This window comes from Nicotiana sylvestris, chromosome 9 (assembly GCF_000393655.2).
Source record: "Nicotiana sylvestris chromosome 9, ASM39365v2, whole genome shotgun sequence".
Classification (NCBI taxonomy): domain Eukaryota; kingdom Viridiplantae; phylum Streptophyta; class Magnoliopsida; order Solanales; family Solanaceae; genus Nicotiana; species Nicotiana sylvestris.
Window position 1 is genome coordinate 32,551,538 of NC_091065.1, and position 12,486 is coordinate 32,564,023.

At 41.2% G+C, this 12,486-nt stretch overlaps 1 protein-coding gene across 1 annotated transcript; it reads left to right on the plus strand.

Moving 5' to 3' along the window:
* Nucleotides 1-6,041: 6,041 nt before the first annotated feature.
* Nucleotides 6,042-6,779, plus strand: LOC138877405 (uncharacterized). The gene has a single exon (XM_070157014.1). The coding sequence runs from the start codon at nucleotides 6,042-6,044 to the stop codon at nucleotides 6,777-6,779; it is 738 nt and encodes a 245-aa protein (XP_070013115.1).
* The last annotated feature ends 5,707 nt before the right edge of the window (nucleotides 6,780-12,486 follow it).

Here is a 12,486-nt window from a genome sequence, read left to right on the forward strand (position 1 = left end):
CCTCGATTTCAAGTCGTTATCGACGATGTATGAGAACCTTGGAAGGTTCATAGCTCATAGGTTGAGTAGGTCGAAGCCTTATGATTTGGAGCTGACATAGTCGAAGCTTGTTTTTGCCTGTTGAGAAAAGCATGTTTTAACCGATTCTTTCCGAAGAATATTCGAAGTAGTGGCCTCCGATTTTGACCGTAGTCGTATGTGTTTAGTTTTAGCCATTTTTGATCCCGAATGATAGTTTAGGCATCTACACCGAGGGTATGCCATTTCGGGATTCTTACAAATGCGATGTATAGCCTAAACTTCAGGATTTTCATGCCTGTTGAGGTCTTATGGTTTGTCATGCCTATTAAGGTCTTATAGTTTGTCATGCCTATTGAGGTCTTACAGTTTTTGTTGTAATGTAGAATAGATCTGGTTACGCCGAGTCCGCCCGCTAGGGGTCTTACAGTTTTGGGTTTCCCAGTGCATACCGATTAATGACAGTCTCCAAGTCATAGAGTTTGTTTAAGCTTGAATATCGCTTATCGTGAGCTTGGAGTTGCCGTGTATGGGCTTTATGAGCTCGGAGTTCCAACCCTGGGGTCGTGCAGGTGCTGAATTGGTGATGGTAAGTCTTCGAGTATCTCGAGATGCGTTTGGTAGAGAGGCCTTCACCGTGAGCATGTTGAAATCCCCCTTTCTGAAGTATGAGATGGCAAAAGATATTCATTATTGCTTGGCGTAGATATATGCTGTAAATACCTGCCGTTTTGTTGTTGCGAGCTCGGCCCGCGCGGGCGCAGCTCCTTGGACCGTTCGGTCCGATACATTATTCCCTATTGGGGCTTCATTCGTCATTTTCCGGCATGGGGCCGGTTGTAATGAAAGTCCCGTAGGCTTGCTGAATCCTTCTTGGGAAGTGCATCGATGTATCCTTGTTAAAATCCCTTGCTAGTAAAAAACCCATTTCGGGATAAAAAAATCCGATCAAAGGAAAAGAGTGCAACGGACGTTCTGAAGCCTTGGAATCATTTAGCCGGGGTATCATCCTGATTACCTTGGTTATTGTCCTATACAAGAGTAACCATGAAGTAGAAGATGCGAAGAGGGATGGGCATTTATACCTTGGTGGCGACGGTGCTTCTGGAGTTCTGACGCTTATTTGGCAGTTGCTAAGTGGTCCTTTATTTGAAGTGTTCGGGGCAATCATCAAAAAATCGTGTGGACGACGTGTTGAGGCTCGCCTGTTTTGTTTCCTTTAGCCATTTCTCCTTCTTGGGATTGATTTTTAGCCCGGCTGTTGAGAAGTTCCCGAAGATGCCCATTGTCGAGCAATCGGGACACTTCCTCTCGGAACTGCCTGCAATCTTCAGTTCGGTGCCCGCGCTAGTTGTGAAACTCGCAAATCAAAATATAGTTTTTGTGGGAAGGATCCGAATGTAATGGTCTGGGCTATCTGGCATCTCCAATCTTGCTAATGGCGAACCCAATGTCTAACACATCGAGGCTGAAGTCGTATGTCAATAAGTGGGGTGCGTTTGTTCGCGCTATGTTTCGATTGAACCTCGTTATGTTGACGAGCCCTCGAGGTCCTGTCCTCGATATATCCTCCGATCGTGGCGAGGCAGGTTGTGCCTTGGGGCATTTCTTCTGTCTTCGAGGTACGGCTGGTACCTTTCTTTGTTTGGTTTCAATTCTTTTATCATTGGCTGCAATCATTTTCTCACCTAATTCGATCCTTTTGGTTAGGTCCTCGAGCATTTTTACTATGGTATTGTCGTCCACCGAACCGTTATTGCTTGATCTTTCTGGTACTTGCTCGATGGGGGGAGATGTCTCTAGTGCCATTGTGCTGGGAGCTCTCGGATGGCTTTGCAACTGAGCAATGGCCAGTTGTTGTGCCTGCAACATTTCAAAATAACATGAAGACTAACTTCATGTTCTTCCCGGGCCGGGGTCTTTTCAGCTTCCTGTCGGTCGTTGTGTCGTATACTCCTGTCGGTGTGAGAAGTTTCGTCGACTTGCTGTGTGTCCTGTGAATCCGTGTCCGCTAGAATTGGTCCGAGCACGTTATCGGGATTCTGTAGTGCTCCGATGGCCGGGACAACCACGCCATTTTCCCTGTCATTTTTGAGGTTGTCGTTCTCGACTTCGTTTACGGAGCCAGACATTTTGACCTGAAATCAAAGGATCTTAGACAAGAAAAAGTGTGAAATATAATGTGCGTTTGTGCAATGAAACCAGCAAGAAAATAATCACTATTATTTTTAGCCCCAAGGTGGGCGCCAAACTGTTTACCGTAAAAATGGTAACAATAAATAAATTTGTAAATGGGATTCTAAAAATACGTGATCTATTCTCGAGCTAGTTGTTAGAGTAGTTTATGATAATAATATGTAGTTTAATGATGAAATGCAAGCTAAAACAAGATAATAATCGAACCGAAGGGCATGCTGCCCGGGTATAGGTCTGGTCGATGGGGGGCCTCGGGGTCGACGTCAGGGTCGAGTTCGAGCTATCGGGGATAGTCGGGTATGGGATAGCAGTTGAGGATACAATTGAACAAAGCTCTTTACGGCCAATACTAAGCTATATAATGAAGAACAAGTAAGAGAACGATGGATATAAAGGTGGCCTCGGGCCAGTTAGAACAAGCAAGTTAGAAAGAAAAGAGAGAGATATTATTGCACTTGTGGAGAAAATGGAGTAACATCAGCCCCTTACAAAGTGGCATGAATTCCCCTTATATAGGAGAGGGAATACCATATAGTACAAAGTGTACTGAATGTAAAGACATGGGGATGGGATGGCTAGGCATGGTACTAGTGCCTATTAACTCTATCTGTTTGCTTCGGGAATCCCCTATCTTCGGAACCTTTGTTGGGTCACGGACAGATTCCTTATCCTTGAAATCTCTACAGGGTCGCAGACGATCCTCGAGGGAGGGAGCTCGATCGTAATCCTACAGCCTCGAGATGCTGACATGACTTTCCGAATGTACCTTAATGGCGGGAAATAGACCCCCTTGATTTCACCACATACAACCACCCTTTAGAAGGAGTAGACACCGTTTGGAATTACACAAGATGGGTTACTCAGATATCAAGGACGATTATGTGTCCCTAATGTTGCAGGGCTACGTCAGCAAGTTATGGCAGCAACTCAGTATTCTCGTTATTCTATCCATCCAGGAGCGACCGAGATGTATCATGACATCAGGGAAGTATATTGGTAGGACGAAATGGAAAAGGATATAGCAGAATTTGTTGCTCAGTGTCCTAACTGTCAGCAGGTTAAGATTGAGCATCAAAAACTTGGTGGGTTATTGCAGGCTATGGAGATTCCGACTTGGAAATGGGAAGTAATCAGTATGAATTTTATCGTAGGCTTACCTCGTACTCAGCGTAAGTTCGATTTAATATGGGCAATTGTGTATAGGCTTACAAAGTCAGCCCATTTTTGCCTGTTAGTACTATATATTCCGTAGAGGATTATGCAAGGATTTATATTAAGGAGATAGTATGACTGCATGGTGTCCTTATCTTAGTACAACATTTCATCCCCAAACTGATCGACTGGCCGAACGCACAATTCAGGCACTTGAGGATATGTTACGAGCATGTGTATTGGATTTTAATAGAAGTAGAGATGAACATCTACCTCTTATCGAGTTTGCATATAATAATAGTTACCACTCCAGTATCCAGATGGCTCCATATAAGGCTTTGTATGGGCATAACTGCAGATCTCCTATAGGTTGGTTTGATGTTGGAGAACCTGGGTTACATGAGCCAAACCTGGTTCAGTAGGCCATAGAAAAAGTAAAGCTTATTCGGGAGTGACTATTGACAGCTCAGAGTCATCAAAAATCATATTCTGACATGCGACGACGAGATTTAGAGTTCGGGGTTAATGACTGGGCATTCTTAAAAGTGTCACCTATGAAGGTTGTGATGAGATTTAGCAAGAAAGGCAAACTTATTCCACGGTATATTGGGCCTTATAGGATCATTCGAAGAGTGGGCCAAGTATCTTATGAGTTAGAACTTCCCTCGGAATTGGAGTCTGTCCATACGGTTTTTCACGTATCTATGTTACGGAAGTGCATTGGCGTTACATGCCCACAAGTGATGTACATATTAAAGAGGACTTATCATACGAGGAAATTCTTGTTGTTATTCTAGACCAAAAAATCCGTAAGCTACGGAATAAAGAGGTAGCCTCCGTGAAAATACTTTGGAGAAACAACAATGTGGAAGGAATGACTTGGAAGGCCGAGGAAGACGTGAAGTCATTCCTCCTCGGAGAAGGGTCCAACTGGGACATCACAACAATAAGGTACATGAATAAATTCTTGTGTGTTTGGACTCAAAACACACAAATAAGTGTATTAAAAAACGACATTTCAATATATAGCGTGCAACAACAACACGCTTTATATTAAAGGTAATGCCTGCCGTTAAGTGTAGCTTGTTGTTGTTACATGCTATATGTATAGCGCACAAATAGAAAACGATATCCTCTGATTTTGGCCCCACCAATAAGTGAACTGACAATCACAATTATTTCAATGTACAGCGTGTGTTTAGAAAACGCTATATATCCAAAATTTTCTACCTCCCGGACTAGCCATTTCCTATATAAAGTGGTCAAAGTATTTGGAAAAATTGTTCACATACAATTCTAATTCTCTTCAATATTTTCTTACTGTAAACTCTGAAGCATTTTTTCGCAATGTCTGAAGAGCGTAGAATAAGAGTTTCATTATATTAGGGGTTGAGGTTATGACGGAGAATAACCCTGTGAGGTATAGTTTATCTCCACATGGTCATGTTTAATTACCACTTACACTAGAGTACGATAAATTGATACCGTTGTTATGCAAAAAATGGAAAAGAGGAAACGTTCAGTGATACTTAAAGTAACTGGAAGCTTTCCGTATTCCGTCACTCCGCAAGGGGCTACTTTTTACTCGGAGTTAAACATATACGATGATGAAACTTTGAGGGATTTTCTGAGGACTCCGGATGAATACCAGGAATATCTTGTAATAAATATGTTGGATATGTACATCAAGGTCGAAGATGTTCCAAACAATGATGTGGTCGGACATGTTCCTGATAACCCCCAGTCATCGGCTGGCTATTCTGGAGGAGTTTTTGCCGGACATGTTCCTGATGAAAGAGTTTTCCTTGATTTAAATTATTCCCGCCTGCTTTACATAATTCACAAGACGAGTGGTAAGCTTCGATTTTCCTTTGTGGTACGATGTACAATTTTGTTATATTCATTTTGTATTAACGCTCATATATTTAACAGGGGGTACAGGCCGAATATGAGTTTTATAAATAATGAACCCGAGCATAGTTTTGGTGTGTTGGATCAAAGTGGTCCATCCGGGAGCTATTACCTACATGAAAATGTCCATCATGGAATTTCATCACATTACGACTTATAAGTGAAGTGATATGTCTATATGAAAAGTATTTTTAAATTTAGCCTCTTATTAATTTGTTGATTGTGTAGTGAAAACGAGCAAGTTGAAGCAAATGTACTCACTCAATTGCCCGAAGACGGCGTATTAAATCGGGATCTGGCTGATACACAGAGTGAGAAAGAGAATAGTGATTACGACAATAATGCTAATGAATCTGGAGGCGATACACCCTTTCATCGTGAGGATGGTGATGAGGAGGATGAGAAGAAAGGACCTGATTTGATGAGAGAGTATGCTCCACCCCCCCCCCTAGACGAAGAGTGCATGAGTCCCAAGTGCCGTTTCATTCAAGGGAGGTTCCTTACCTTGATAACTTGCCAAACATGCCGGATGTGGAAGCTCTAAAAAGGGATTTTGATGAAATTCATACAGCAATGTGGGATGAGTCTAGACCAACAGTGCTGGCAAAGGGCATGCTTTTTGCTGATAAAGCGCACCTAAGCAGGGTTGTAAAATGCACAACGTAAAAGAGTGTCGTGAGATGACGGTATAGGAGTCATGTCCGGTTGTATAAAAGGTTGTTTGTCGCAGGTGGTTTTAGCCATGTCATTGGATGTTGCGTGCGATGAAGAAGAAGACAGGTCTGTGGAAAGTGGGTAAATATATTCCCACCCACACATGCGAAATAGACACATTCAACGGGAATCATTTCAACTTGGATATTGATTTGATTTCTCTTATTCTTATTCCACACATCGAAGCAACCATAAGGTATAAAATCAAAGAGTGTATTACAGCAGTCCACCAAGAAAATGGCCATACAATTACTAAAAGAAAGGCATATCTCAGGCGGAAAAGAGCGTTTGAAATAGTTTATGGTAACTGGGATAAGTCATTTGCAGATTTCCCTAGGTACATGGGTGCACTGCAGCAGTTTGAACCCCGGACGGTTGTTAAATGGAAGCTTGAGCATATTCCAGGTAAACCAAAATATATGTTCAATTACATTTTATGGGCGTTTAAACCAGCAGTTGATGGTTTTTCGCATTGTCGGACCTTAATATCTATAGACGGCACTCATGTCTATGGAAAGTACGATATCAAACTGTTGATAGCCATGGCAGTAAATGCTAATGGACAGATATTTCCTCTAGCTTTTGCTATTTGTGCCAATGAAAGCCAAGAGATGTGGACGCTGTTTTTGAACCACTTGAAAGAGCACGTTGTGAAACAGCTTTTCGGTATATGTCTAATATCCGATCGATACGGTGGTATCTTAAGTTCTGTGGAGAACTTGCCTACATGGCAAGAACCTTATGCCTATCATCATTACTATGTTAGGCACTTTAAAGCTAATTTTTAGAAGGCATATCCAAACAAGGATCTCCAAGATTTGATGTGGATGGAAGCAACAGACTACCAATAGCATAAATTTCGGATGCACATGGAATATATCAGGTAAGAAGACGAGGCAGCCTATCGTTGGTTAATGTGACATGACCCTGAAAAGTGGACGTTGCACGCGGATGGTGGCAGACGATGGGGAACTCTGACTACAAATGTGTCAGAGTCTTTCAACGGGTTATTGAAGTCTGCAAGATGATTGCCTGTCACAGCCACGGTGCGGTTGTCGTTCAAGCAGATGGCGGAGAGGTTTGTTGAAAGGTCTGCAGCTGCAACATCATTGATAGAAAAGGGTGTTGAATTTATGTCGGTGCCTATTAAAAGATTTGAGAAATATAGACGGCGAGCGCATTAGCATTCATTTTTGCAGTATGATAACGAAAGAAGTGTTTTTGAAGTTCGCACCTCTATCCATCAAAATTGAGGTAATAATGTACATACTGTAAATGAATCTAGAAGGTTATGCTCTTGTGGAAAATGGTCCATCTACCACATGCCTTGCTCACATGCCATCAAGTGCTTTCAACAAGTTGGTTTGGGTGTAACCAACTATGTTGATCAACAATATAGTGTTGCGAAGTACCTAAACACATATAGTGGGCAGTTGCAGCCAGTGGGTGTTGAGCATTATTGGCCGCCTGAACCATTTAAAATGGTGTGTAACAAGTCCTATTTGCATCGAATACAAGTGAAGAAGAGAACGCATATACGGAACTAAATGGATGTTAGTGAAACCGTGTATGCGCGCAGATGTGGTATATGCTCGCAAACAGGACACGACCATAGAAAATGTCCTTTGGATGGCAACAGTAATCAAGCTTGGGGTGGGTATTCTTCTAGTGTACCTAACTATCCATGAGTTGATATTATAATAATTAGTTGTTATGCCTATGTTGCAAGATTTATGAAATAAAATTATGCTTGTTAATTATGATTTGTATTTTTCCATTTTACCTATTTAAATAATAATTTAATTTAAAATTGTCTTGTCAACATCATGACATAAAGTTGACAAGACATAAAGTTGTCTGAAATAAAGTTGATGAGACATAAAGTTGTCTGAAATAAAGTTGACGAGACATAAAGTTGTCTTAAATAAAGTTGACAAGACATAAAATTGTCTTGTCAATATCATGATATTTAACACGCAAAATATAGCGCTATTGCATAGTACGTTATGTATTTAGCGCGGTTGAATACTACGTTATGTGTGTGTTGTCTCGCTTATAAATAACGGGCTCATTGTAGTTATTTTGTGTGCTCAAATTTACTAAAAGCAAAAACTTCATTAAAAGTAAGGTTTTTTTACTAAAAGCAAATATTTCCCAAATAGCTCAACATCTTCATCCACCAAAGTGTAATTGTGGAAAAGCATGCTTGATGCAAAACTGTTGGGACGGTGGTGAGGTTGGACGCCGCTACTGGCACTGTATGAATCAGTTTTACAAGGTCCCCGGCGAACCTATTTGTGATTTTGAGGAATGGGTTGATGAACCATGTTATCAGGATTGTTACAGAGAATAACTACAGTTTCTTCATAATATGTGTTTAAGACAACGAGAAGTACAAAAAGAAAGCGATAGAATTATTGCAGACTTGAGGGCGAAACTAAAGGAGGTGTGAGAAGAAAAATAGAAAACAAAATGGAATTGTGATGCACAAAAGGAGCGTAAAGAAAAATATAAACGGGAACTTGCAGAGGTGAAAGAGAAACTAAAAGAGGTAGAAGAAGAAAAAGAACAACTAGAAGAACGATTTAAGTGGTTGGAACGGAGAATAAATGACAACCAGGGCTAAACATTGGCATGTATGTGTTTAGTGTAATTTTCATATTTCATGTACTTTTATTATGTTGGCCTGATATGTTTGTGTTTGTGCTAGTATTTGTGCTATGTGTTTAGTAATAAACTTTTCTTTTAGTCATTGTAATGGAATTTTACTTCTTTACGACTTGTGTTTTTATTGCAGTACGAAACTAGCTACTTAACGGAGAAATCAAAAAGTAATTCACATATTATATAAAAGTTGTTTTAAATGTACATATAATGCCAAATAAAAATGAATAAAATCAGTGCGTCCCGCATCCAGTGTGCCTCAATGCAGCCGCTGGACTGAGGCGTCGCATCCCGACTGGGGACGCTATCAGGATCGTCATCATAAAATCGCCACCTTATAGCCGGATGCGCCGCTGCATGATCATCAGTAGTGCTGACAGGATCAGTAGAAGAGGCCGTCAGTCCAGTAGAAACCTACATAAGAGTCAAAAGCTTAGAATAGCAAAGTATATAATTCGTCAAAACAATTTGAATTGTCGTACCACTATTTCCTCGGGCTCCTGAATGTAATCATCAGTGGCAACCATGTCAACATCGCGCTCAGCCTTCAAAAGGAAATTAACAAAGTTTTGAAAAAAAAAGACAAATTATAATTCAATACGCTATGAAAACCATACCTGCGAACGTGATGATGAACCATAACTCAAGCGGCGCCCACCACGTAAATCTCGGGTCGGCCGGTCCTCAGCAATGGTAGACAGTCCTGGAAAGTATGTATCCCAATCCACTCTAGAAAGCTGCGTGCCCATGATCAATAATTGACCTAACGGGGTCACCTGCGAAGTCCCTAGAGTGAGATCCGTCCCAAGGCCACCCGGCATATCGGCAGGAACATAATCAGCAGGGGTCTCAACTCCCCCTTGTTGGGGACCACCTCCTCTCCGCCCGCCACCACGTCGTCCGGCACCCCCGCCTCGTCGGGCACCACCACCTCGTTGGGAACCCCCACCTCATCGGGAACAACCCCCTCGTGCCACACCAGGACCTCGCTCGTACTGATCTGGCTCCACATAATCAGGCATGTGAGCCAAACGCTGATCCTCCCGGGCTCACTGCGGTGTCTGGCAGCCAACTCTACAAATCGACGGCTATAATCCTACAAGGCATCCGCAAGATCTCCGATATAATCCTGCGTCTACAGTCCCATCTGGTAGGTTGTGTGTAGTCCAATAGCCTGCACAACATATAAAATATAAACTATGCATATTGCACTAAAATACTGTTATATAATGAGTAAAATAGAAAACATACCAGGGCCTCGTGTCGCCCGGCGTATGGAACGTACCGACTGTCAGCCTGATAAATAGTGTTCCCGATAAAAAGTCGGGTGACGTGCCGGTACCAGGACATATACCTCTGAATATCCACCTCCTAGTCCCAAGTATGTGGGGGCGGAATCATCTCCTCTCGATGGTCCCAACTCAGGATATGCCCGGCTAACCCTGCCATAAATGTGTCGTCCGCCCGGCTACGATCATCCCTCTGATAATGCGTAGGCTCCCATATAGGCTCCCTCGGTATATACTGTGGGCGGCCAAACTGCCGAAGTACCCGCTCTGAGGCATGATGCTCCACAATATCAAGGCATTTGAGTGGGGCAGAAGTGCTCCAAATATGTCGACCAGCCGAGCAATAAGGTGGCAGGGAAGCTATCAAATCCTCGTTGTATGGCGTCCAGATGAACTATCAAATAAGAACATGAAACGTAGTATGCGCAACACTAAGTTAATCCACACAAGGTAAGTTTAGGTACATATTTACATGTGCGCCCTCCAGCAGATCCAACACATTCCTGCAGAGGGGGAGATTATGATGAGCATCATATTCTCGTAATAGTCTACGGCGGAGAACCCACCTCCTGGATAGAGGGAGAAACGGAGGTGCTACAGCAGGCGGTAATTGTGGTCGCGGTGGCTGAAAATACAAGAACCGCTCCCAGGCCCAAACCTAACATACAAAGTTGACGTAATGGTTAAGATAAAGTCTAACTAGGTAGAGTTGGTAATAATGAACTCTTTATTGGAATATGTTGTCACATGTAAGAAGCGGCATAAAACCACAAACATCTCTCTGAGTGGCCATGCTCGCCCGGCACATCTGCCTATACATGTAGCCGAGAACAGCAGCACCCCAGCTGTAATAGGGTAACTCATCCAGCAACTGAAGATGATGCAAAAATCTAAGGCTGACGATTTCCCGAAGTATTAGCGAACAAGACCCCTCCAAATAAAAGAAGCAACAACAACCTCGTATAATGGGTGATATGATCCTCCTCTGTATCGTCAGTGATATCGGGGTGGAGTAGCTCCAGGTGCTGTCTAATAGGGGTCAAAGCCAACCGACTAGCACCGGACAATGCATCCCCGTCCTGAGGCCTGAAACCAGTGAGCTGATGCAGCATGTCCAAATAATGATCACGTGACATATATCTCATAGCAATAGGCAGTGAAACGGCTATGCCATCAGCGGGCAGGCCATATAAAACCTCAACATCCTGTAGCGTGACAGTAGCCCCGCCAATGGGCAAATGAAAAGTATGTGTCTCCGGTCGCCACCGCTCAATCAACGCCGTGATCAACGCCCAGTCAACCTGTATCCGGCCGATCTCAATAATCCTATAGAATCCCGTGGCCTTGAGGCGATGGACTACACGCTCGTGGAGAACTCTGTCATGAAGAAAATCCCACAGGTCGTCCACTCTCCTAGTGCGGAGAGTCTGGCAAAGTAACTCTCCATCCCATATATGGGCAGACCTATGATCGCCTTGAAGCACTAATAGCTCACGAGAGTAAGGGCCGGGATGTATAGGCGCGTCCATGTCGTCAACTGTAAATTAAAAAACATTAATTTTATGTTAATTATTAAATTGTACAAAGTATATGTAACAATTTGGGTCGAGGCTCGATATTTTACGCCCAATAGCACCAAATTTTCATGAATATTTATGTGTGTCAATTTTAATTTTTTTATAATTTTGTGTGTGTTTGTTTTATAATTTAAATTCTATATTTTTTAGAGATTTAATTGTACAAAGTATATGTAACAATTTGGGTCCAGGCTGGATATTTTAGGCCCAGTAGCACCAAATTTACATGAATATTTATGTGTGTCAAATTCAATTTTTTGATAATTTTGTTTGTGTTTGTTTTATAATTTAAATTCTAAATTTTTAATTATTAAATTGTATAAAGTATATGTAACAATTTGGGTCCAGGCTCGATATTTTAGGCCCAATAGCACCAAAATTTCATGAATATTTATGTGTGTCAATTTTAATTTTTTAATAATTTTGTGTGTGTTTATTTTATAATTTAAATTCTAAATTTTTTTAGAGATTTAATTGTACAAAGTATATGTAACAATTGGATTCCAGGCTCGATATTTAAGGTCTAGTAGCACCAAACTATCGTGAATATTTATGTATGTCAAATTTAATTTTTTGATTATTTTGTGTGTGTTTGTTTTATAATTTAAATTCTAAATTTGTACAAAGTATATATTTTCATCTACCATTCTAAAATTACTTAAACTACAAAGATTATACGCTAAAATACTATACAGTTTACTATGTTAAAAGTTTCTACATTTTACTACGCTAATAAATAAACTAAATATAAATAACATATATATTTTAATCACATAACATTAAAAAAAATAGCTACAACAATACTAGTTTCGCAAATAAAAAATACATAATGACATAGAAATACTAATATCTAAATACTTGTATTAACATAAAAAATTAAATCTAAATTTTACACTAATATCTAAGTCCGGATAAATATAACATACTAGTTTTGCAAATACAACACAAAAGGACATGGAAACACA